The 26991-nt window shown below is 40.6% G+C and overlaps 2 protein-coding genes across 4 annotated transcripts in view; one reads left to right on the top strand and one right to left on the bottom strand.

The window, feature by feature from the left end:
- Nucleotides 1-5176: 5176 nt before the first annotated feature.
- Nucleotides 5177-17250, bottom strand: GEMIN2 (gem nuclear organelle associated protein 2). The gene is made up of 10 exons (XM_080919539.1): nucleotides 17074-17250; nucleotides 16633-16717; nucleotides 14670-14759; nucleotides 14399-14458; nucleotides 13521-13634; nucleotides 11413-11457; nucleotides 10261-10329; nucleotides 7895-8005; nucleotides 6171-6229; nucleotides 5177-5520 (listed from the first exon to the last, which is right to left on the bottom strand). The coding sequence occupies exons 1-10, from the start codon at nucleotides 17208-17210 to the stop codon at nucleotides 5481-5483; spliced, it is 810 nt and encodes a 269-aa protein (XP_080775665.1). The 5' UTR covers nucleotides 17211-17250; the 3' UTR covers nucleotides 5177-5480.
- Nucleotides 17251-18771: 1521 nt separating this feature from the next.
- SEC23A (SEC23 homolog A, COPII coat complex component) overlaps nucleotides 18772-26991 on the top strand; it is a 58062-nt gene continuing 49842 nt past the window's right edge. Inside the window, exons 1-4 of one of the 3 annotated variants that reach the window (XM_080936048.1) lie at nucleotides 18772-18875; nucleotides 23203-23448; nucleotides 25118-25175; nucleotides 25674-25760. In XM_080936048.1, coding sequence (XP_080792174.1) covers nucleotides 23228-23448; nucleotides 25118-25175; nucleotides 25674-25760 — 366 coding nt within the window. In that variant the 5' untranslated portion in view covers nucleotides 18772-18875; nucleotides 23203-23227. Of the gene's footprint in view, nucleotides 18876-19149; nucleotides 19206-23202; nucleotides 23449-25117; nucleotides 25176-25673; nucleotides 25761-26991 lie in introns of those variants that run through there. The other 2 variants (XM_080936049.1, XM_080936050.1) reach the window with 2 other exon arrangements.

Here is a 26991-nt window from a genome sequence, read left to right as displayed (position 1 = left end):
TGGTTTAAGAATCTGTGGTTCTTGCTATCTGGGGCTGAAGAACGACTATGATTACAAGATCATCAGAACCACTACAGTGAAACATCTAGTTTGCTGGGATACTTGATGCTGGTCAGCTGTAGCTGAGAAATTATCAGTGATTAAGAAGAGATCACTGAAATGAAACCAGCACCACTGAACTGAATCTGGGAAGTGTTCCAGAGATGGCAAAGACTGTACTTCATGCTGGCAGCTGAACATGGTAGTGTAAGAGTCTCCCAGGTGGTAGTGATTTTGAATGTATGGAGGGTGGTGTTTAGTCCAACGTCCAAAGTCCCCAGTCTATGGCCATCTGAACAATGTTGAGTCTAAAGTTCAAAGTCTCTTCTGAAAGTCATCCAGCCATTTAACTGTAATCCCCAAATCAAGACAGGAAACCAGCTGGGCAAACTCCAAACTCTGCATCGACAAAGCTGATATCAAAGCTGTCTTTAGATCTCCAACTCCTTTTTGATCTTTGTTGACTGCAACAAACTTCTTTCTCCTGGGCTGATTCCACTCCTGTTGTAAGACCCCGAGGAGTCTTAGCTCAGGAGCACAACCCACAGGACACAATTAGATGACAGACCGCTGTAATAACAAGAGGTTTTAAATTCCATGTACATGGGATTGCAGGGAGAGTCAACCCCGAACTCAGAAAGCACACATCTTTTATACTTTTTTGTAAGGGGAGTGAACTACTATTTTACCATTGGTCAGTTGTATAATTTTCAGAAAGAGGAGAGGAAGTGGGGGGAGAAACTTTGGTAGTAAGGTTGTTGACAATTTGCATTCTCCTTGGAATTCAGTACAGGGAGGGGTAAGGGAGCTGTTCCTAAAGCAGTCATTTTTGTTTTGTCTTAACTCAGCTTGGTCAGTATAGCTTGACTTGACCACTAAAACTGTGTTTTTACATTTTCAGAACCTTGTTTATATATTTTAAAACTTTGAGGGGTTTTGTCCTTGTTTTGTTTCTCAGAATTGGGTGATTAGAGCATGAGTTAACTATGACATGCATCAGGACCCTATCTAGGGTTTTCTAGAGGGCCAACTGGCTATCAGTCAATATATTCTGTGTTTTTTTCTGAGAATTACTCTGGGCCATTGTTTTTCTTTGTCAGGCACGGGCAGGATTTCATAGCCTTGGGATGACTGGAAAGTCCCTAAAAACCTTTTTTAAACATTACTCCCTGTTAGCTGCTTTCTTCAGCAGATAGCCCATGGCTCTGGTATCTCGGATATCTTGGAGTCTCCAAGGCAACTTCAATGTTACAGTTTCTTGTTCCAATGTCTGGGATCCACAGATCTTCTGAGATCATCCAAATTGGCTTTATTTCTTCAGCTCTGTCTTCTGTAGCACTCTAAGCTCAGGTTGATCCACTCCACTGCCGCTGCTTTTCTTGGTGATTTTCCCATGGTACTGGCATCTTCAATGCACTGGGGTCTTCTACTGCAACTAGGCTTCACCAACAGCCTTTCATAGACTATTCATGGTGCCAAACCTCAAATCCTTTACATAATCCCTTCAGTCCTGAACATGGACTACAATGAGGCTGCACCTACACCAATGGCCTTCTGTGGACTCTCCTGGTGCCAAGCCTCAGCTGCTCTTCATGACCCCTTCAAAACCAGTATCACTTAGGTGACTCTCACACATTACCAAGTACAGCTGTAGCACAAGGTACAGACTTGGCTATCTCTGGAACAGAGCTTCTTTGTGCTCTCAGAAAACACTTCAAAGATTCTACCTCATGATGCTGGTCTCTCTCTCTCTCTCTTTAAATTATTTATTTATTATATCTAAGTACACTGTAGCTGTCTTCAGACACACCAGAAGAGGGCATCAGATCTTATTACAGATGGTTATGAGCCACCATGTGGTTGCTGGGATTTGAACTCAGGACCTCTGGAAGAGCAATCAGCGCTCTTAACTACTGAACCATTTCTCCAGCCCTGGTCTCTTCTTAATAATGACTAATTTCTTAGTTCCAGCTAACCAGCATCAATTGTCCCAGTAATCTCTTTTATTTTTGACTTTAAAGCCAGAGTCACATGGCTGAAGCTGCCAAGTTCTGTTGCTTCCAGGACCTAGAACATGACTTCCTTGTTCAATGACATTTTTACTAGCTTTGTTTTCCAGCTCCTTTACTGCCTAAGCTTGGCTGTCCTGATTTTGCTCTGTAGATTGACCTTGAATTTAGAGATCTGCATGCTTGTTTCCTGGGATTAAAGGTGTGTACCACCAAGCCTGGATGTAAATTTTGCTGGCTAGGATCTTGCCCCAGAGTCCCTCTCCCTTCATCTATTATCTTCTAGAACACAGGATTTGGCTCCATTTTACTTCCCTTTAATACTCAAAACATGTATTTTATATGTTTCCTTTCTTAGCTTGCTATTCTTGTTCAAAATGCTCTTCATGAGATTTAACCAGAGAACAAAGTCTCTGTTGGGCTTTTCTGATACTTCTTTTGTCAATTAAATTAATATAAATCTCTTTACCTTAGCCCCAGGTAGACTCTTCAGACAAGGGCAAAAAGCAGCCACATTCTTCACCAAAATACCACAAAAACAGTCTCTAGGCCACATATTGAAATTCCTCATTGAAACCTCTTAGGCCAGGACAGCAAAATTCAAATCACTCTCAGTAGCAAAGTCTTTCATATTCCTACTAGGAATAGCCCAGCCCTACGGGGATAATAGATGGAAAACTCCAACACAAGGAGGGAAACTACACCCTAGAAAAAGCAAGAAAGTAATCTTCTTTCAACTAACCCCCAAAAAGAGCCACACAAACATAGTTCCACCTCCAACAACAACAGGAAACAACAAGAATAACAGGAAACAACAATCATTGGTCCCTAATATCTCTCAACATAAATGGACTCAATTCCCCAATAAAAAGACACAGAGTAACAGACTGGATACGTAAAGAGGACCCAGCATTTTGCTGCCTACAGGAAACACACTTCAGTGACAAAGACAGACACTACCTCAGAGTAAAAGGCTGAAAAAATATTTTCCAAGCAAATGGTCCCAAGAAACAAGCTGGAGTAGCCATTCTAATATCAAATAAAATCGACTTTCAGCCAAAAGTTATAAAAAAAGATAAGGAAGGACACTTCATACTCATCAGAGAAAAAAATCTGCCAAGATGAACTCTCAATTTTGAACGTCTGTGCTCCAAATGCAAGAGCACCCACATTCATAAAAGAAACTTTACTGAAGTTCAAAGCACACATTGCACCACACACAGTAATAGTGGGAGACTTCAACACCCCACTCATCAACAGACAGATCATGGAAACAAAGTAAACAGAGACACAGTGAAACTAAAAGAAGCTATGAACCAAATGGATTTAACAGACATCTATAGAACACTTTGTCCTAAAACAATATACTATCTTCTCATGACCTCATGGTACCTTCTCCAAAACTGACATATAATCAGTCACAAAACAGGCCTCAAAAAACACAAGACTGAAATGATCCCAGGCATCCTATGAGATCACCATGGACTGAGAGTCCTAAATCTGGAACCACAGGCAGCAGGAAGAAGCAATGGGACTTGGTTGGGCTTTTGACACATTTCTTCCAAGGCCACCCAACAACTACTACTGCCATTCCTTAAGTGCTCAAATATGACTGGGGGGGGGGGGGTCATTCTTATTTAGGCCTCTGCAGTGGGCTATTAATTACCTCCACAATAAATGCATTTCCGTTGTTCGGAGAAGCTGGGAGCTAGGTGATGAATAAGGAGAGTTATCCCGAGTTCTGAGATCAGCAAGGTTATTGTGTAATGACCTTGTGGTTCTAAATACTTATTTCTATTTATCTCCAATACCCAAATATCCTTATTCAGTCTGTGTCATACCAAAGTAAAACACAGGAATGATTTCTCATTTCTGCTCAAAGCCTCCAGGTATGGTGGCTCCAAATTAAATCATAAAAATGGTTTCTTGTAGGAATAACCTCTCGTGTACTCTGAAGTATCACCTGCCAATAAATACCTGATGGCGAATAAACTGAGGCAGGATTAGAAGGTGGGTCACCTGGCAGAGAGGAGGCTGGGGAAGAACTCTGGGAAAGTCAGGTGGGAACTAATGCTACCAGGACTTGGAGGAAGATTGAACTGAGTAAAGGAAACTAGCCATGCAGCAGACATTGACTAGTATGAACAGGATAAGTAAGTTATGATCTAGTGGGAACAAGCTTAGCTTATTTATGGCCTAGGCATTTATTAAATCAAATACATTCTCTGAGTTGTTGAGAATACCTAGGGCTTGGGTGGAAAAAACCTGTGGTTATAGTTTCTCACTTCTGTTTACAATCTTCTAGCTACCTCAGGTAACACAGACTGTTGGTATTATAGTATTTGGGAGACTGAGGCCATCTTGGGCTACTAAATTCCAGGCGATGCTGGGCTACAGAGTACCATCTGTCAGGAATTTTCCTGTTGAGTTGCATACATTTTATACTCAGCTTCTAGCTGTGGAAATAACCAAAGCCGCCCAGTAACTGTTTACCCCAGTACATCCTTATCTCCCAAACAAATCAGCAAAACCATGAAGCTTTAAGGCCAGTTGTGATGCATGCTCTTGTTTTTAGATGTGAGTATGAAGATTTATTTTTAATGTATGGAACTGTTGTCTTTACGTATAGCATGTACAAGCCTGCCATCAGGAGGACAGAAGGTGTCAGTCCTCTGGACCTGGTGTCTCACACGGTTATCAGCTGCTACACAGGTGTTCAGATTGAACCCGAGTCCTTTCAAGAGCAGCAAGGGATCCTGACAGCTGTTCCACCTCCAGTCAGTGATATTTGAGGAAAAGTCTTAGTATGTATCCCAAGCTAGCTTAGAACCCCAACACGCTGGGATTCCAACTGTGTACTACCGTTATAGCGTATTAGGACATTATTGAAAATGATCTGTTTGGAAAAGTTTTGGTGGTGTAATTAAACTAAAACTATTGAGTTTAAACATGAACACTGGATTGATTTTGTTGACTAGGAACAGATTTGGCCTTTCATCTGTATGAATTGCAATTCTAAGGACATCTACTGTCTTTTATTTTGTTCAAGAGTCAAATTAAATTTTAGTAACCAAAATACACTTCAACATAAACATACGTGTATATTTGTAAAAAACTACTGAAGCAGCGCCAGGGGCCTGTGTAAAATGCCAGCAGTTCTTATGCAAGCTGCTTAAGTAATAGTCACACTTGGCCTATTTTCAGTGCATGCGACTGAAGAAAACTGCTCCCGCTGCTCATCAGGTACCATAAACATTTCACACACTTAAACCAATCAAGTCTATATTTTGAATATCAACTTGAGCTGCAGATTAGGATGAAACCCTTCATAACTTGAAGAAGTGGTGCACTCCATCCCAGGCCGGAATGATGCTTCCTCAGACTTAGGTTCCCTTCACAGAACTATCTTCCATCTCCAGGAGGTAAGCTCTATCAAGATGGCTCATCAGCTAAATCACGTTGATCAAAATACCTAGTAAGAAAAAGAAGTCAGTGCATGTAGACATATCAAGGACACCACTGACTGTAGCTGCAAGAACATTATGACTTAACAGAGACTAACCTACAGCACATCTACCCAACGGGAAACACTTGCACACATTAAAAAAGGGGTTGGGGGAACGTTGGTTCTGTAAAGTTGCCTAGGTTTGGTCCTATCTCTACCATACACTAGCCCTGTGATGTTCAGGAAATAGCAAAGTCACTTCACATCTTTTTGCCACAGTTTCCTCATCTCTAAACTGGAGGTATAGGATTAAATGAGTTTCTATTATGATGCACGAAAAAAAGGCTTGGCATAAAGTACCAGGAAAATTAACATAGTTATTATATTATAGATCAAGCTCAATGGAGCAAAACATGTCCAGGAAGAAAGCTAAAATAAATGTATGCCTTTGCTTAGATATAGAATTTATTTTCAAATAATTTCAGTAGGAATTCTGATATAAGGAGTGGAGATACCATTTGGTTGAGAGACTCCCTGACATGTACAAGACCCTTTAAAGGAAAGAGGAAATCAAGCACAGTAGATAAAAATATATAGCAAGTAAAAATGAATACAGCATTAAATATGCTCTGCCTTCTACTGATAACAAGGAACATAAATGAGATTTCTTAATTCACCTGCTAACTAAGCAGATCAGCAGATTCAAAGCTGGAACTCTTTCATCGTCTTTACTGCCCTGGAAAAAAAAAAAGGCTAGTTTTGTTTTCTTAAATATTTTCTTAATAAGTTTTCTTTTAAAATAAAAAAAGCAAAGCTTGCATTAGATAACAGTCAACATTACATGAGGATAACTAGTCAAGGTGATTCATGCCTTACACAGCAGAGACTGGAGGCAGAGGCAAGTGGATCTCTGTTTAGTCAGCCTTGTCCTCCAAACGAACAGAAGAAAACTGAAGGATTCCCTGAGAACATACAAAGTCTCACTGTTGACTCCCGACTGGCCTGAAACTTCCCCTGATCCCGAATCTCCTCCTTCCAATCTAGCTCTCTCAAAATCATGGCCCGCCCATTCCTTTTTACACACACACACTCCTAGATATATAATCTGTTCAGTCCATATATGATTACTTGTATGCATATAATTTAGGGCTGACCACTTGGTGTTGGAAAATTAATTTGGGGGGCTCAGGATAACATGGTTTATTAGTTATTTATAAGAGGCCCATTGTTTTGTTCTGGGGCAAGGTTTCATGTGGCCCAGCTGGGCCTTAAAACTCCAAAGTAGTCCCCAGGCTGTCCTTGCCTCTGCCAAGTGCTGATAGGCTTGGGGCCTCACACCTGAAATGTGCAGTACTGTCTTTAGAACCTTGGGCTTTATGCATACTAGGTGAGCACTGTAATTAACACGCTACAGCCCCAGTTACAGTCTCTCTACTTTTAAATTACATTCTTATTTAGTGTGTGTATGTTTTGTGTATATAGGGATCAAACTCAGGTTACCAGCCTAAGATTATTATTTAAAGAACGAGGCTGTTCAGGATTAATACTTAATGCTGTTTACAAGGGTTGTAGTTTTACTGGTACTACAACAGAGGTTGATATAAAGTGAGTTTGACACTTCCCCTCCTGAGCATCAGCCAGGAACTGCTCTTATCTTACTCTTGGTAGGTGATCTTCCCTAATATATAATCGGAAGGTAGAGCAGATGGGGCCTTTGAGCTTGGATTTTGGGCTCTCAAAACTGAACTAAAATCAGTTTCTTTGTTGGCTGGATAGAGTGCTTTCCTAGCATATGCAAGGTCCTGATTTAATTCCTCTGTGCTTATAAACAGCAGCTTCAGGTATTTTGCCACAGCAACACAAAATAAACTGAAAGATGGAAATCCTAAGTATTGGAACCAATGACTGGGATCTAGTCCTGTTAGATCTTGTCTGCACCTTCAGACTTCCTTTGACTGAGAGAAAAAAATTATACCTCCTCCCATATTCATTTCTTGACATAAGGTAGATCTTACCATGTAGCCTTGGTTGGCCTAACAGAGAAGCCTCTGCCTTCTAAGTGCCAGGATTAAATGTGCACACCACCATGTTTGGCTTTCTCACCCCCCACCCCTTTAGAGAAGGTCTTTTTTTTTTTTTTTTTTTTTTGGAGAGGGTCTTTTATATAGCCCAGGTTGGACTTGAACTGCAATAGTCCCTTTTCTACCTACTAGATTTTGTGATTACACTCATGTGCCACTGTATCTGGTTTTGTCATTTAATGTACTCTATTTGAATTTTTGTTTTGTTTCTGTAGACTCTTTAATCCCAATTAATAATATATTCCACATTTTAAAAAAATCTCATATATCCTCTTTTTAACTATAGCAGATAGACTCTGAAATAGTACAATATAACTCACCACCAGGAGCCTCACTTCAGAACATCTTCTGGCAAGCTGTCGAATTAGTGAGTGAGCCTCAGGTAATAAAGGCTTTTCAAGACAAGCCAACAAAGCATAAAACCATCTTCCCTAAGTAAAAATTCAACAAGTTATAAATAGACAAATAATGAAGCACCCCCTTCCCCCCAATATTTAAAGACTTATTTCATGTATGAGCACACTGTTGCTGTCTTCAGACACACCAGAAGAGGGCATCAGATCCCATTACAGATGGGTGCGAGCCACCAAGTGGTTGTTGGGAATTGATCTTAGGACCTTGGGAAGAGCACTTAACTGCTGAGCCATCTCTCCAGCCCTTATTTTGTTTTTCTAAATGCCCAATAATGTTACCCTTACATGTTATGAATGAATCAAGAGAGTGTCCAGAGATGCAAATGCTCTTCTGTTTCTAATCACAGACCTAAGCCACTACATGCTTCAAAATAGTTCCTGAGTCCCAATGAGCTCATTTTGGACATTTGAACTATAGCTGAGGTCCTCCTGCCCGCTGAGACAGGGCCTCACTGTGTATCTCTGGCTGGTCTGGAACTCACAGAGATGTATTCTCTCTGCCACATGAATGCCGGGAGTGGTGCACACCATGCCTTGTCCTAAGGTTCTCAACTATAAGCAGATATCGCTTTTGTTTTTTAAGACAGTCTCATTGGGTATCTCTGGCTGGCCACCAGCTCAGAGAGATGTTTGTCTCTGCCTCTAGAGTGCTATGATTAAAGATGTATAAAGCAAAAGGTATATAAGCAAAACTCTTAATTGGGAGGTTGAGACACGAGGACTGAAAGTTCAAGGCCAGCCAGACCAACTTAATAAGACTGTGTCTCAAAACAAAATTGAGAACTGAGGGTACAATTCATTGTAAAGCACTTGCTACTCCGTTCCTGCAGGATGCTCTGTCTTACCGAAGTCCAAGAACAGTGGAGCCAGGCAGTGTGGGATTGAGGACCCTGAAACTCAGCCAAAGTGAATACCCCTTTTCTTAATAACAGTTTACACAGAAAAATGTTAATAATATTAAGAAAATTGAAAGAAACGTATCTTTGGTCTTTGTCATCTAGAAAAAATTTCTGATTTTTAAAATGTTTGGAATTCAGGATGTCACAATATATAAAATGATTAAAACTACGTGAAAGACAGGTCTGACCTTAGAGGGCAAAATCAGTAGCATTGATTTTAATGTATATTATCTCATGAAAAAAACATATGCTTAAAACTTGAGTCAGGGGGCTGGAGATATGGTTCAGTGGTCAAGAGCACTGACTGTTCTTCCAGAGGTCCTGAGTTCAATTCCCAGCAACCACATGGTGGCTCACAACCATCTGTAATGAGATCTAATTCCCACTTCTGGAGTGTCTTAAGATAGCTACAATGTACTCACATACATAATAAACAAATAAATATTTAAAACAAACAAAAAACCGAGTCAGGACCTACTCTGTAGCCCTTGCTGGCCTCAGCCTTGAACTCCAAGCGACATGCCATCTTTGCCTGCCCAGTTCTTGAATTGCAGGTATGTGCTACTATACCTGAGAGGATGTAAAAGTGTCTCTCCAAGACCAAACCCAGATTTCTGGTGTGCCTCAATTTCTTTAGAAAGTTTCCCCCTTAATCCCTGTGCTTAAATTTTGTATTAAATTATCCTTAAACTCCAACTCCACTTCATTTTAAAAAGATGGCTCAAGAGAATAAAACTGTTCCAAGTGAAGATACAGTGTTAAAGTGTGACCTCTGCCTGTGACAGACTATGTGACTATAAACAATCTACCAAACTCAGCTGTATTTTAACTTTATTACCTATAAATGGGGATGACAGCTCATACATTAAAAAAAAAAAAAGATTTATTTATGTATGTGAGTACATTGTTGCTGTCTTCAGACATACCAGAAAAGGGCATGGATCCCATTACAGATGGTTGTGAGCCACCATGTGGTTGCTGGGAATTGAACTCAGGACCTCTGGAAGAGCACTCAGTGCTCCTAACCAGTGAGCCATCTCTCCAGTCCCCCAGCTCATAAATTCTAAAGAGCTAATGAACTGTATAAAATGGTCACGGGATACTGCATGACATGTAGTACCTGCTACTACTGCTTGCACCTTGTTTATACTTTTGAGACAAGATTTTTTTTGGCAACCCAGGATGAGCTGAATTCACTACATAGCTGAGGCTGCACTCACACTCCTATGTCTGACTCTCAATGAGGAAAATGCACACACACACACACACACACACACACACACACACACACACACACACACACAGAAACTGCAGTCACATCTCACATAAATATAATTTTGCCTGCATAATGAAAAGAAAAAGATGTAATCTTACCAATTCTGGAGTAAAATCTCTTTCTCCAAACCAATTACTTAGATATTCCAAGACACTAGTGATGGTTGCCTTAAAAAAGAGAGGATGTGGGTAGGTGGGTGGGACAGGGGCAGGAAACAGTGGCATTAGAGGTAAACCATGGAGGAGTTCGTCATGAGTTCTATTAACTGTGGTTAAAAAGCAGCTCTTGGGGTTGACATGGCTTTGTTCTTGACACTGTGAGTAATGAGTAATTTCATTACATGGCTCACACCTAGCAACTGGCTCTTTGTTTTGCTTCTTGAGACCATGTCTCGATATGCAGCCCTGGCCTGCTTGAATTCACAATACAGAGCAGGCTGGCCTTGAACTTGTGGCTATCCTTCTGCCTCTGCCTCCTGAGTGCTACCATTTATAGGCATGAGTATGCATACATGGCTAGAAAGTCTTTTTTGATAAATATTTTGATACTCTTAAGTATCAACTTAGGCTTTAAATCTTAGGCATAAAATTAGTTTGTAACTAATGAAAAATTTTAAATATTTCTACAAAAATAGCCTTCAGTTTACTTACCAATTCAGATTATGTTAAAAACCAAACTTAAAGAGAAGCAAACTTGGCTAGAGAAGGATGTCTTAAAATTACAGAAATGAAACCATCAATGCTTGCGAATTTTTCCTTACTTAAATGTAACTGGGCACTTAATAAAAACTCAAATAACAGTCTCGAGCTTGCTTTCCTCTCTACAGAGCCCTCACTCACTGTGCTGGAGACTGATATGTAGATCAGGTTGGCCTCAAACTCAGAGATCCACCTGCCTCTGCCCCCAATAAGTTATCTATTACATGCTGAGGCAGGCCCTTTACAACTAGAACTGTGTCTTGGCCTTAAGTATTAAATTTTGGATGCAGACTTAGCACTTATAACTGAAATGTACACAAATGAATACTTAGCACCATGTCAGGAACACAAGCTCCACAAAGGATCCTTTATTACTTGATGAAATTCTGTTTCCTTGGCTATAAAACACAGCTATTAACATAATTTCCCACACTGAAATGTAATCGGAATCACTGCAGGCCTAGGGCAAGGCTGTAAACACTGGGTAAATAGATCCAAACCCTTTCATATACACTGTAAGCAAAGACAGTATGTATTACTTCATGACATTACCTGATTCATTCTGCTTACAATACTAAGCAAGGGAGGAAAACCAACCTGAAAGAAAAAGAAGAGACAGATTTAGTAAATGACAGCACAAGGGGGGCTTCATTTACTTCTATGTAAACTAGTTAATTTCTTGCCAAACAAAAGACAGGAAAATCCAAGGGCTCTGCAACAGAGCACTTGGTGGGTGAGTATGTGTTAGACACGGGGCTTAAGTCTTGGTACTGTGGAGAAAACAAACAAACAAGCAAGAGGAAAAGTGGCTGGAGAGATGGCTCAGCAGTGAAGGGTATTTGCTGAGTGACCCAAGTTCTGTTCCCAGCACCCATACAGGTGACTCTCAATCACCTGAAACACCGGTTTCTGGGATCTGACCCCGTCTGGCCTGTGAGAGCACTGGGCATGTGGGCTTGCCTCCTCACTCACTCCTCACACAACTATTACTGACTTGGCTTGCTATTGTAGGATATAGAAAACTGCCTCAAGTGAAAAAAGTTAATGTTTTCAAGCAGCAGTTTTAAAAATTTCATACTTTATTAAAATTATATCTTAGCCAGGCATGGAGGTACACATTTGTAATCTTAGTGCTCAGCACTTGTGAGACTGAGGCAGGAGGATCAGAGTGATTTTTAAAAATTTACACATATCTGTGAGTACATACGTGTGTGTGTGTGTGTGTGTGTGTGTGTGTGTGTGTGTGTGTGTGTGTGTACATGGAAGGACTATCTTCAGGAGTTGACTTTCTCCTTTCACCATGTGGGTTCTGGTGATTGAACACAGGTTGTCAGGCTTGAAGGCACTAAGCCATGTGTTTGATGGGAAGGCCTTCAAACTTGCAGGCAGGCCCACTGTGAAGAACAAGAAATTAGCCACAAAACACAAAAGGTATGATTATAGTAGCTATGCACATGGTTTGCGGGTGGTATCATGAGGATTTGGAGTCGGGTCATCCTGGGCTACATGGTGACTTCCTGGCCAGCCTGGGTAAGACTGTCTCAATGTCTTCCACAAAGTCATCAAAAACTTAAATGTACTCTCAAGATCTCATGTGAATAAGTATTAATGACTCTAATTGGACCAGGTATGGTGGCACATACCTTTACTTCCAGCACTCAGGAATCAGAGACAGAAGGATCTCTGTGAGTTTGAGACTACCCTGGTCTACCCGAGGAGTTCTAGGCCAGCCAGGGCTACACAGTGAGTCTCTATCTGATGATAAGTCAACAAAACAAAAACAAGAGTTTTCCAATTCATGTTTTCCTTTGTTTCTGACTACTTATAACTTAGTATGTAACCCACACCCAATAATTTTAAAAACAAAACAAAAGCACCAAAACCCTAAAGTGACTCTTGAGAAGATCACACTGATGCTCTAGGGTATGTATTCTGAGTACCTCTTTCTTCACTAGCCTTTGTGCTTTCAACTCGTATTAAAATGTTTTTTTTTAATTCCCAACCCTCTTCACAAAATACCCAAATCAAAATAAACAAAGTAGCAAGCCTTGGATCCTAGGTAGACAGGACAACACACACTCATGGCCCTAGCTACTCAAATGACTCTGATGGGAAGAAGGTAGCAAGGTTATCTTGGGTAAGGTGACCCTGTCCCCCCAAAACAAACAAATAAACAAAAATAACCCTTCATTAATAGATTATCTTTTAATTCATAAGATTATTATAAAGTTAACACAAAAGAGATACAAGCCAGTATATTATTTCTCAAACTTGACTGACACTGTCTGGGTCAAACAGCGAATTACCTATTCGAGAGCTTGGCAAGCATTTCCTACTTGGAGCTGGACAATACTTAATCTTTTCCAGTCACACATCATCTCAGTCATACTTTTTTTTTTTTTTTTTTAAGACAGGGTTTCTCTGTGTAGATCAGGCTACTTCAAACTCACAGAGCTCTACCTGCCTCTGTCTCCCAAATGCTGGGTTCAGCTTGTTTTTCACAAACACCTGTGAAAGAGCAAGTGACTCTCAGGTCATGAGGTGTACACAAGCAGGTTGTGGTCTGAACTTGGTGGAGGCTGAGAACTGGTCGTTCCAGCATCCTAATAGATGTCTGCACTCCTGTGTCACTTCGTGTGTTTACCTATGTCACCACCTACTTGTACATAATCAATGCCAGGGCTTTCATCTGTACATGGTCCAGTAGCCCCTTCAGCACACAGCCTTTCACCCAGACAGAATTTTCTCCAGCCTTCTTCATCTTCAGATTTTGGCTGAAAGAAAGAAAGAAAAAGAAAAACAAACAAAAACCCTTATTTCTATTTATTTAATTTTATATTTAGCAGTAAAACCAACCAACAAACAAACAAAAAAAAACCATGAGGCCAAAGATGTCACTGAAGATGACAAATATAAGAAATAAACAAAAAAATTTGCTCATTAAAAAAAAAAAAAAACAAAAACAAACTGAAGGTTTTATTTATGACTATCCCAACACAAAGGCATGGTGCTAGCTTAGGACATAATTGTGCATGCTGCGCTCCAAATTCCTATGTGGAAGCTCTCACTGCCAGACTGTAGGCTGTGACTGCTTCTGGAGATATGACCTTTTAAGAGTTAAATCTAATCCAATTTGATGGCCTCTTTTTATTTTACTATTGATACAATATTACTACTCTATTTTGATCCCGACAATTTTCTACATCTCTCTAGATAAGTGGAATTAAAAGTCATGGGTCAGGCTTGGTGGTGCATGCCTTTAATCCCAGCACTCCAGAGGCAGAAGCAGGCAGATCCCGAGTCTGAGGTTAGTCTGGCTACATCATGATACTGGGGTGATATAGTGATATCCTCAAAAAAAAGAAAAGCAAAAAACATGAACTGGTTCAGGCTACTACTATATCAAACTGACAAACTTACATAATGGTAGATGAAGAAAAATAAAAATAACACAAACCAATTAACCCTTTAAAGACTAGACTATTGATTATTTCACACAGGTACATACTGGAAAATGTAAGCCAAGAAACTCACATACCATTGTCACATTATTATCCAGCTGTTGTGATTTCCAGTGGTTTCTATGCTTACGTACACTCTAAAGGAAGAAAAATGAATGATCTTCAAAGAATGAAAAACTAGAAGGTATAAAATTTTAAAGATTTATAGAAAATATATACTAATATAGTTAAGGATTAGAACAATTTGGTAACTCATTCATAAATACTTGTTTATTTATATTTTTTCTAATTAGTCTAAGAACAGAAATACACCCAAAGGAGTTTAATGCTATTAAAAGGGACACTTGCCTGTCGAACAGTTGAAAAGTGTACCACTTGTTGTTGCTGCCACTGAAGTGTTGGGGAATACCCTTCAGGAGCAGGCTGGCATCCCGAAAGCTGGAAATCAGAGTTAGTGTTAGTGTTGTAACTAGAATCTTATGCCTCTGTGAATTAGAGTCAAAATGTTTCAGTGAATGATAAGACTATTTATGAAAATAAAGGCACATTCTATGAAAGCAAAAAAAGCAGGTGGGTAACTTGACAATTTATGGACCAGTTAATAAAAAAGAGACCTTTGTCATTTTACTAAAAAAAAAAAAAAAAAAAGGACTAGATAATTATGGATGAAGTTTCTATGAAATATAAATGCCATCAACCTGGGAAAAAAATATACACAGGTTCTCTCTGTGTAGCCTTGGATAGCTGGAACTCACTCAGATCACTTGATGAGGCCGGCCTCAAACTCACAGAGATCCACCTGCCTCTGTCTCCCAAATGCTGGTATTAAAGGTATGCACCACCATCAGCTAGCTTAAGGATATAACCTAATTCTGTTTTTCTTTAATAGTGAAGAGAAACAAACAAAAAAAAAAAAAAAAAAAAAAAAAAAAAAAAAAAGAAAAAGAAAAGAGTTCTACCCTAAATGAAGAAGATGGTTAAAATATACCCAATAACTTAAAGAGGCTTGACTTGAAAGGTCTACCTGATTTCCTTTACTTTGTGGAGGGGTAGTAATTGGCACGATTGCAAATTAGGTGGCTAAATACTCTGCATGCCTGGTTTTATTTTTATTTTCCAAAACAGCACACAGTTAACAAATGATCAGGTATTGAGCTGAAGAGATGGCTCAGCGGTTAAGAGCACTGGCTGCTCTTCCAGAGGTCCTGAGTTCAATCCCCAGCACCCACATGGTGGTTCATGACCATCTATAAAGGTATCTGATGCCCTCTTCTGGCATGCAGGTTTACATGCAGTAGAGCACTTATATATAAAATAAGCAGTTTTCTGATAGGGTCTCCCGATGTGGCCTTGGCTGTCCTGCAAATCACTATGTAGACTGGGCTAGCCTTGAACTTACAGAGGCCTGCCAGTCTCTGATTCACTAGTGCTGGTGTTAAAACCATGTATTACCAGAAATGGCTGATATCTATGAATCTATTTTTTTAGAACAAAGTTTTATTTACTTTATATGTGTGGGTGTCTTGTTTGCATGTCTGTGCATCATGTGCTTGCCTGGTATGTAAAAAGGTGTAAAGAGAGCATCAAATCCCTTGGAACTAGAGCTAGAGATGGTTGTGAGCTACCATCTGGTGCTCAGAACTGAACCTGCATCCTCTGGAAGAACATCCAGTGCTCTTAACCACGAAGCCATCTCTCTAGCCCTTTATTTTCTTCATGCAATGACCAGATGATGTAGTTATTTGGTCATTTATTTATTTATTTATTTATTTATTTGTGCCCTTCAGGAGACTGATACTGTATAAGCACATGGAACTTTTCCTTCTTTCTGGATGAGGATTTTATATATTCTAGGGTAGCCTGAAACTTTCTATGTAGTTGAGAATGCTCTGGACCTCCTGACCCTTTTGTCTCTACTGCCAAGATGCTAAGACATTTGTGTTTCCATTCAGGAAAAAAAAAAAAAAGGTCAAATTGAGAAAGTGCACAATGCATCAGCTTGAAAATAACTATATAAGTTTATCCAGAAATTTTTTTATTGATTTATAAAGGTCAATATTAGTAAGCAATTATAAGTACTTTTTGGGGAGTGGGGGAGGTAATCTTTTAAATGATACACACATTTTTTAGAGGGTCTCAGTGCAGGCTGGCCTCCAAACCAAAATGCCCCTGTGTTAGTTTCTAAGTATTGTCTAAAGTTGTAAGGAGCAATCTAATCTTGTACACACCATAACTGATATTCTTGATGTGATAGGAAAAGCTTTAGTCTTGTGTGCGGTTAAAATATTCCCAGGTGGTTAGTAAAACTCACAGAAACATTCACACTTTGCTTCCTTTTCAACTTCTTTGGGTCAATTTGGGCTACCACAACATCTGGACACTGGGCTGCTTCGATCCTACAAGTAAGTAATGCATTTATGATACTTATTATTTTGCTCTATAGAATAGATGCATTTTACTTCATTATTAAATGGGAAATAAAATTCAAGCTTACAATGAAAGAACAAAACGCCTGACATCTGGATTCAAAGCAAAGAAATGTAAGAGCACACGTCTTAACGTGCAACCAAGTTCAAAAGATATTTCTCAACCGCAGGATGTAATACAGGGATCTTAAATTTCCCGGACTTCCCGTAAGATAGGAACCCAGAGGCGGGACTGTCGCACACTGAGAGTCAAGCGCAGCACCAGGGCTCTGCCCAGGGAGCACGACAGATAACCAGCCCACTCGCATAGGGCAAAAATCACTCACTGCACTCTCCTCAAGTACTCCTGAGGCGTCCTGGGGGGTACCGAGGGATCGAAACCTTCCGTCAAGTCACAGGGCTCCACAGGTAACAACCGTGGCATCAACTCTTCCACCGCAGACTCGGCTGGAATCCACGCCATGGTACTTAATCCGGCCAGTCTCTATTGGCGCCTGCGACCAGCGAATGTACGGCGCAGGCGCTAAAGCGACCTCCGCCGTGGCCAGGGGCCACCGTGAGGGGGCGGAGCCGCACAGGAACAAACCAGCTGGTTGCAACAAGCTTTTGGCTCCGGTGGTGGAATGCGGCGCGCGAGAATAATTCCTGGCAGAAGTAGTTCCTAAAGAGTTTCTAGTCGTTTTACCTAATTTTATTTTCTCTTCTAAAACTTGGGTAGGGGGCAGGGACTTGGGATGAACTTTGTAATCTTTAATATTTTCTAAATCAACGAACAATATTGCTATAATCACTATTTTAGAGTCCTAAAGTCTTAATCATTTGTAAACACATAACATTCATCTAAATTTTACAACCCCTTTAAGATGGTGATTTTCTGATTTCGCGGAGAACAGAGTGGATGAATGCAGAGCTTTTGATTTGATTTTTACTTTTTCGGATAGCCTCTTAATGTTTAGCTGAGGCTCTTCTGGAACTCATTAGGTAGATCAAAGAGCCTCAAACCTGTAGTAATTCTCTGGCTTTAGCTTCCGGAATGCCAAGTATCACACCTGGATACTTCTTAGGTTTTTGAGACTGTGTCTTTTCTGTGGCCTAGAAGCGTCTACAGTTTGCAATGTAACTTAAGCTGGGCTGTCCCCCTCCGCTTTTACCCTGACTATTGCGATTACAGGTATAAGTCATCACCACTAGCCTAGAGAGATACTTAAAAAAACTTAACATTATGTGGGTAGGTGAGTGCATGTCATAGCAGATGCGGAGGTCAGAATATAACTCTCGGGAGTAAATTCTCCTTTCCTGCCTTGTGAGTTCTAGGCAAGTGAGGTTACTGAGCCGACCAAGCCTTCTCATTGGTTCTTGACACAGACGAAAGTTCAAAATTAGAAGAATCTTAGCGTCTTTTTTTCTAGAGAATACTTCAAATATTGTTAACTAGTGCTTCGTTCTTTCTCCGCTTGAACACACGGATAAAATGCCAGGAAAAGACTTGCAAGGGCTTTTCATATATACTAGAAAACAAAAGGTCATTCAAGCAAACAGTAGACGCGAAAGCTACATCAGGTAGTTAGCAAATGCTAGCAATATCCCAGTCAGATAGCTTAACCTTAATACTAAGCATAAACCCTTGAACCGAGAAGCTCCGCAGCAGAGGTGTTCTGCCACGTCCCACCTTTTATTAACTCCGTTTACATCTCTTCCGCTACCCGCCCCGCCTATTGCTTCCTACTCGCCCCGCCTCTTCCTGAATTGTCCCCGCCCTCTGCTTTGCTTTGCTTGGACTTCTTTCACGCTCGCCCCACCCTCTTTATTACTCTAGTTCTTCTTTTCCGCCATTCATCCCGCCTATTACCTCCTGCGCGCCCCGCCCCTTCCGGGACTGTCCCCGCCTCTTGCCTCCCGTTTGCCCCGCCCCTCCGTTGGTCGCATCTCCCCGCCTCCTCGCCTCCTCCCATTTGACGTGGCAGAGGCGGCACCAGCCATGTTGTCCTGGCCGAGGCCCTCCTAGAGGCCGGGGGCGGGGCGGTGCCGCCCCTGATTGCGGTGCCACGGCTGCTACAGGGCTTTGGAGCGGACTGACTGTGCAAGGCGGAGGCTGTGGCCGTCACGGAGCTCCTGGGAAGGTACTGTGGTAAGGACTGGTGTCGCAGCCACGTCTGCTCTACCCGGGTCTGAATCGGAGCAGGGAGGCAGGCAGCGGGCGGGAGGCTAGGACGGTGCTGGCTCTGTCCTGGCTGTGCTCTAGCCTAAGCAGCGTGCCGGAGGCTGTGGCCCAGCGCCGAACTAGAGCGCTGAGCCCTGTGCTTGTCATGGCGACAGAGCGTTCTCATCTCTAGAGCTCCTAGTTTAGGTGGAAGAACAGGAGCGCGATGGAGAACGACGGTCTGAGCACCCACTCCCACGTCCTGGGTGACACGCTTTCTCTTCCCTGCCCAGGGCTCCTGTGCCCTGGGGCCTCTAGGTTCGTTTCATGACAGCTCAGAAGTGCCCTAGACTTTGAACCCAGGTGACAACATCATCCGTAATTCGGCCTTGGGCCTTATAAAGGTTAAAGAGAAAAATAACCAGGTATAGCTAGTGCCTTAGGCCTTGATTACTAGTGATCAATTTTTAGAACTGCAATGGGCGTTTATTCTGTCTGTAGAGCTTTACTTTTTGTGGGAAAGGAAGAGTAAGAGTTACAATAAATCCATAGGTAGACATGAGTGGGAGACGTTTAATTCATCTTGTCAGCTAAACTTCCGTCCTGTCTTAACACAACCCCACCCTTAGGCATACTTGCTGGAAGAAATTTAGATTTAAATGCATATTAAATCTTCCTTCTTCCCAGTATCTTCTGAAGTCCTTCGCTTTTAACTGATTCAACGACCAGTTATAGTATTATTGCCCCAAATTTCTCATATAACTGATGTGAAATTTGAAGGCCAAAGAAGTTATTACCCAAGAGCAAAACATTTGTTATTCAGTTCATTTCATTGGAAGTTTTACAATTGGGGCTAGAAAGATGGCTCAGAAGTTTAGAGAACTGGTTGCTCACCCACATGAATGCACACACACACATAACTCACTACTGGCTTATAAGCATTTATAATACATATATACATACAGTGGCTCATTACTGACCTACACCTATTTGTAAAGCAGCCACACACATCCCTCTGGGCCTCTCTCCCAGGGTCACTACTGGTTTACAAAGCATCTGAACTCCATTCATAGAGGGTCCACCCTCTTCTGGGTTCCACAGGTACTGCACACACATAGTATACCGACTGATATAGGCAAAACACCAATGCACAAAAATGAAATCTCTCTCACACTATATATACATATACATATATATATATGTATGTATACATATGAAAATGTTTGCTAGTTATGTTAAAATGACATGATGCTTTGGTTCTATCAGGAGAAATTATTTAATTAAAATAGTTCTCACTGCTATAACTTATTGAAAAATGCAACATTTTTAAGAATGGCTTTTTGTGTCTTACATCACTTTTTAAAAAGACAAAAGTTTGTTAAATATGCATTCTAACAATATTTCAGGGTGTGTGTGTGTGTGTGTGTGTGTGTGTGTGTGTGTGTTTGTTTTGAACAGGGTCTCATTATGGCTGGTCTGGAACTGACAAGAGATCCACATGCCTCTGCCTTCTGAGTGCTAGGACTAAAGTCCTGTTTCAACAAGCCTGGCTCTAGTTTTGGGCTATTATTCATATTAGGTGATAAAGTGCTTGCCAAATATGTCATCACATTAAGGAAGTTTGTGAAAGGATTTTAGAGATGGGCTTTGGGACTTGCAGCGTGAACAGTTACTACTTTGGAAAGAGAAGTAAGGAAGTGTTGTGTATAACCGTGTAACTGGACAAAGTAAGAACCGGGTGCAACTTGCCTCAGATGATTGCTGGAAAGTGGGAGGGCTGAGAAGCTCAGGAAGAGCAGTGAGTGAAGATGTGGTTTTCGAGCAGAGAGAGAGGCTGAGAGAAAAAAGCTGAGCAAGAGGGAAATTGTGCTCAGGTGACATTTTGTATGCGCCAATAGAATATAAGGATGTGGAATAGAATTCAGTCCAGGGGCTGGAGAGATGGCTCAGCCATCAAGAGCTTCAACTGCTCTTCTAGAGGACCAGTTTTTCCAGCCTCCACACAGCTGCTCACAACTGTCTGTTACTCCAGTTCTAGGGAATCTGATACCCTGACAATACATATATGCAGGCCAACACCAGGGCACATACAATACAAGTAAATCAGTCACTTAGAGAAGCATTCTAGAGTCCAGTCCACAGCCTCTTGTAATGGAGGCAGTGGTTCTCAGAATCTCTTCTAAATACTTATGACCAGTATTGAGGATCTATAGAAAAACCAGTATGTGAAGTCTGCATTCTAACAGAGGATGGGAAGGGAAAGCAAAGGAAGATGATTTTTATTCATGCATCGTTTTCTTAGGTGTAATCTTTGCTCCCTTTCTCTGCTCCCATGACTTTTAGTTTCGTTGCTTTGAGACAGGGTCTCATTCTCTCAACCAGTAGCCCAGGTTACAGCCATCCTTCTGGCTTACTTTCCTCTAGTGCTGGGATTGCAAGCATGTACCACCATGCCTTTTTCTGCTGGTTATACCACATGGGCTTGTCGCTTCTTTTTCCAAGGATAGAGCCTAGTAACCAGGCGAGCAACAGATGGAAACTCATTCAAGCCTGCTTGTTTCCATCAACCTCATCCATCAGTGTGGATGGCTCACAGAATTAATCGTAGACACGCCAACATTTACGTTCCTTCCCAACTTGGTCTTGTCAGCATTTTTATTGACTAGAAACTTATTTCTCAGTTTTGGAAGAAGTCCAAATCAAGATGCTATATTGGGTATCTGGTGAGGGCCTGTTTTCTGGTGCAAACGTGGCACTTTGTAGTTTATTTTTACATGGCAGAAAAGACAGTAGAGTTTTCTGGAGTCTTTCAAAAATAAGGCCACATGAATCCTATTCATTTAAAATCAGGTTCTTTCCCCACCATTTCTCTTAGCAACATTAATATCCATATTTGTTCTGACAATGTAGGCCCATGCTTTTAAACTTAATTAAAACTTAACTAAAAAAGTTGTTTTATTTTATGGATGTTTTGCCTGCATGAATGTCTGTGAACCACGTGGGTGCATGTTACCTCGGACCCTAGATCTGGAGCTGGAGTCATAGAATCTGGTTGTAAGCTGTCACATGGGCACTAGGAATTGAACCCAACAGCCAGTGCTCCAAATCACAGAGCTCTCCCTCTATCCCTGCCTACCCCCATTTTAAGTTTTATTTTAATGTGTATGGGTACTTTGCTTCCCTGTATGTCTGTGTGCCTAGTGTCTTTGGGGGTCAGAAGAAAGAATCAGAGCCCCGGAACTAGAGTTACAGATTGTTGTTAGCTGCCATGTGGGTGCTGGAAACTGAACCCAGTTGTTCTGCAAAGAATTATGAATTTTGTAACTATTGCCCTCTCTCCAACTTCATTTTTTAAAGCCTGATTGCCTTCATTTTGTGCATTAGTATTTGGAATTCTATACTTTTGTGCGTTTGGGTTCTTTAGATTTCATTCATGACTAACCACTCTTTCCAGCTTAAGAGCCAGAGAGAGCCAGCACCCTTGCTAGCCAGTTAGAAGGTAGTAGGACACCTTATTACCTGTGGTGGTGCATGTTCATAATCCCAGCAGTTGGTAGGCTGCACCTGGAGGAAAGAGGTTTTCAGGATCACCTGGATTATATATTACGACTTTTAAAACAATGACAGCGTCAAACAATAACCAGGACGCCTAAACCCACCTATGATTTTAAAACATTATGTTAAAACTATATATTTCAAATGCTTTGACAAGTTAGGATTCAGTTGCTGTGAGGGGCTCTGTGAAATGTAAATCCCGCATCCTGGGGATTCCACTCAAGGCATTTTGTTCATCACGCTACTTGTGTTCTCTCCCTCGATCCAGGATAGCAGACGCTGTCACCTTCTCTCCTTGGAAGGCTGGTGAGAGCGCGTCACATTATAATTCAAAACCATGTATATTCTATAATTTGATGGTTTTTGTTCCGATTTATTTGGATTATAAGTTATTATATATAAACACACTCTAGCTGTCTTCAGACAACCAGAAGAAGGCATCAGATCCCATTACAGAAGGTTGTGAGCCACCATGTAGTTGCTGGAATTTGAACTCAGGACCTCTGGAAGAACAGTCAGTGCTCTAAACCACTGAGCCATCTCGCTAGCCCTGTCAACACTTTTAAAAGAGTGAAAATCCCTTCCTCTTACTGCTTTGTGAGAATTAGGCTCTGTAGAGGCATTACAGATTTTGAACGGAGTCGTTCTATTTTCTTTTAGTCATAGTTTTTAATGTTAATATAAAAGATGAGAAAATATAATTGCTTTTAATTTCGTATGAGGCTTTGGACTTTTAAATATCTTTTGACTTATGTTTTAGACGGAAATAAGAATCAAGTGCTACAATGACAACCTATTTGGAATTTATCCAACAAAACGAAGAGCGAGATGGGGTCCGATTCAGTTGGAATGTTTGGCCGTCTAGTCGTCTGGAAACTACAAGAATGGTTGTTCCAGTGGCAGCCCTGTTTACACCTCTGAAGGAGAGACCTGACTTACCACCCATCCAGTACGAGCCTGTGCTGTGCAGTAGGACGACTTGCCGTGCAGTTTTGAATCCTTTATGGTAATTATAATACATGGAAAAGTGAATGTGATAATACCATTCAGAACTGCAATTTATGCTGGGGGCTTTGCTGAGCCAATAGAGTGCTTACTAGCATATACAGAGCCTTGGGTTCAATCCTTAGCTTCACATAAACTAGCACAGACTGATCTTAGTACTCAGAGAGTGGAGGCAGGGGAATTCTGAAGATTATCTTTGGCTACATAGCAAATTCAAAGTTAATCTGAGCTACATGAGATTATCTCAACAAAGAGAAAAAAAATAGATTATTTCTTGTTCATTATGTAAGAAACCCATTTTTTTTTCTGTTTACAGTTATAGTCAAGTACAAAGAGCTTGTATTGGTTCTGGTATTCTAGTTATAGTGAATTGGAAATGTGAAGAGGCCAGATACAAATGTCATTATAAAAACTATTATATCTGATTAAGGTTATGGACTAATGGTACTGTCTATGTATGAACCCATCTTATGACTTGGTCATATTTGAGTTGGTGTGATATTCAAAAGGTGCTAATATATTTTGAGAGTTTCTTTGTGTAGACCTTGGTGGGCATGGTACTCAGAGATTTGCCTGCCTCTGCCTCTTGAGTGCTTGAATTAAAGGTATGTGCCACTACTACCCAACCAAGAGGTGATATCATTTCTAAGGCAAAATTTCAGAAAACATTTCTAAAATTTCTCTTTCTTCTACCTTTTTTCCTATCTAGTCTGCTATAGATGTAGTGAGTTCTACCTCCAAAACGTTATGGATTCTGTTTTTTACTTGGCATTTGCTAGTGCTGGATTATAGATGTGTGCCACTCTCCCTGGCTCAATCTGTCTTTCTCACCGATGTGCTATCTGACATTTTCTCTCTTTCTGAGCCTTGAGTACACCAACTTTCCCTACAGTCTGAAACCTTTCCTGGGGTTGGCTTCTTTTCCTTCAGGCTGTTTTTCGAGTTCTAAAGTTACTCCTTTGTTTTTATTTGCCATTATCATTGTTGTTCTTGATTTATATATTTTTGAGGCAGCCTTACTATGTGGCTGGCCTGGAACGTGGTCTGTAGCCAGACTAGTTTTGAACTTGCTACAGTGGTCTTGCTTCTGCCTCATAAGGATTGGGACTGCAGGTGTACTGACATGCCTGGCCAAGAAGACTCTGCTTTAAAGTAGCTGTTCCAAGCATATTCTCTAGAAATATCTCTGTTTTCTTTATCTGCTTAATTAAAAATATTGTGTGCGCAGATGTGTATATGTGTGTTTATGTGTGGCACTGTGTGTGGAGGTCACTGGACAACTTTTTTGGAGTTGGATGTCTTCTACTGTGGCTCTGGGGGTTGAACTTAGGTTGTTAGGCTTTCCTGAAGGCACTTTGACCCAGTGAGCCATCTTGCTGGCCCTTTAATCTTTATTATTGCTACTTAAGTAGTATTTTCAGCTGGGTGTGATAGTAAAGGTCACTCCAGAGAACTTAGCCCATCCTCAGAGTACAGTTCAGTTTAGTGATAAATGATTACCTAATATATGAGGCTCAGGGTTCAACTCCTCATGCCCCAACAAGAACCAATCACTTTGATTATCAATTTTAATCCATTTATGCATTTGAATGAAATTAATTTTATTTAATAAGTTCCTTGTAAAATTGAACTGAAACATTGTCTAACTAATCTGTCTTTTCTTACAACAGTCAAGTGGATTATCGAGCAAAACTCTGGGCTTGCAACTTTTGTTACCAAAGGAATCAGGTAAGGACATATCTTACAGATGCTAATGCTGTAGTGATGGTCATAGAGGGAAATGCTTGTTTAGAAAAGGTTGAAACAGTTATGACAGAAATCTTTCTTTGCATTGAGTTTATTGGTAGCATGAGGCTGGGTGTGCATATACAATGTTGAGTGTGTGGAGGGCAGAGGACAGGTGAGGGGTTTGGTTCTCTCCTTAGAACTATGGGCTCAGGGATCAAGGAAGTGAGGGTTAGAAGCAATGCCTCTATCTGCTATCCTCTCACCAGCCTGGAAATCCCTACTTAGTAATTAAATGAGACTAGACTGGTCTACACAGTGTGTTTCAAGGACAGCCAGGGCTGAATTAAAATGCCCTGTCTCAAAAATAAAAACAAAAACAAAGCAAAAACCAAAGAACAACAAAAAAAATGCAAAAATTTAAATGATAAAGAAATAATTTGGCATTTAAAACTGCATTTCTGTTTCTGGCAAATAATATTTTTCTTTTTCTGTTTGTAGTTCCCACCTACGTATGCAGGGATATCTGAAATGAACCAGCCTGCCGAGCTTTTACCCCAGTTTTCAAGCATTGAATATGTAGTTCTGGTAAGAACAGAAAAGTAGGTATTTACGAATGCTATAAGTAGACAAGGGCTTATGTCAGAGTAATTATGAACATGGAGATGACTTTAAGGGCATGCCAGCAAATCAGACTGAGGATTTCAAAGGTAAGAACTGTCAAGGTCAAATGATGAAGGTCGTTTCTGACTGGAATTATCTGATGATTGGTCAGATACTAGGCAGGACAGTGTGACTTGTTGAGCGAGCATGGAAGTAGGAGCTTCATGTTATGATTGGAAGTTCTCTTGTCATTAACTTAGTCAAATAAGCCTGCTGGTGTGGCCCTGAGTTTATGTATGAGCATGCCCTTGACTTGGAAAATAATTTTCTTCCTAGTGTGAACAGCTTTACAGAGTTGCTTATAGATTTAATTGTGGAGAGCTGGGCACATTAGGTCATCCCTGTAATCATAGAACTTTGGTTGTGGATCAGGAGTTCAAGATTATCTTGGTTTGTAAGTTTGAGGCCCACATGGATTTTTATAAAACTCTGTCTCCAAAGAATAAAAATTAAAAAAGTGTAGAAATTTAAAAATATAAATATATTTTTGAGACACTGTCTCTGAAGCCCTGGATAGCTTCCAACTTCTTGTGTAGAGCAGGCTGCCACCATCTGCCTCCCAAGTGCTGGGATTAAAGGATTAAAGGCACCATTATGCCGGACCAGTAAAAAAATACTGAATGTGGTGTAGGAACAGAGTTATGGTTTACTTGAACTAGTCACTTTGCTTATCATACCTGGCTAGTTTTTGACTTTCTGAAAAGCCATCTCAGTCTTAGATAATTATTTTATAAATATCATCTCATTATTATTTTTTAGTTAAATAAAATTGCTGGTCTGGTTCATTGTTAAGAATACTTGATGCTCTTGCGGAGGACCTGAGTTCAGTTCCCAGCACCCAGGTCATTTTGTTCAAACTGCCTGGAATTGTAACTCTGATCTGATTAACATATTCATACATCCACACATGAAACCCACACATGGAAACCCACACATAAGTACTTAGTTAAACAGTGAAATAAACCTAGACAAAAATAATTTTAAAAATGATTATACTTACAGAAATATAACCATGTTAATTAGTAGAATGCTGTTTAACTTATTCTATATAGTTTGGTCAAGAACTCAGTATTTGGTTTAAATTAATTGGTCACTTTTTTACCTAGCACTGCACTTTGTTATTAAACCAGGTTAATCTTGAATATATTGTTCTAAG

The sequence above is a fragment of the Micromys minutus genome, assembly GCF_963924665.1.
Source record: "Micromys minutus genome assembly, chromosome: 1".
Lineage (NCBI taxonomy): Eukaryota > Metazoa > Chordata > Mammalia > Rodentia > Muridae > Micromys > Micromys minutus.
This window is presented reverse-complemented; position numbering and strand designations above follow the sequence as displayed.

Excerpts from the sequence above, each read along its gene's own strand:
- GEMIN2 (XM_080919539.1), bottom strand. The coding sequence starts at position 17,210 with ATGGCGTGGATTCCAGCCGAGTCTGCGGTGGAAGAGTTGATGCCACGG. Across the intron at positions 16,718-17,073 it reads GAGTACTTGAGGAGAGTGCA|GATCGAAGCAGCCCAGTGTC; the intron begins GTGAGTGATTTT and ends ACTTACTTGTAG. Across the intron at positions 14,459-14,669 it reads ACTTTTCAACTGTTCGACAG|AGTGTACGTAAGCATAGAAA; the intron begins GCAAGTGTCCCT and ends TTCTTCCTTTAG.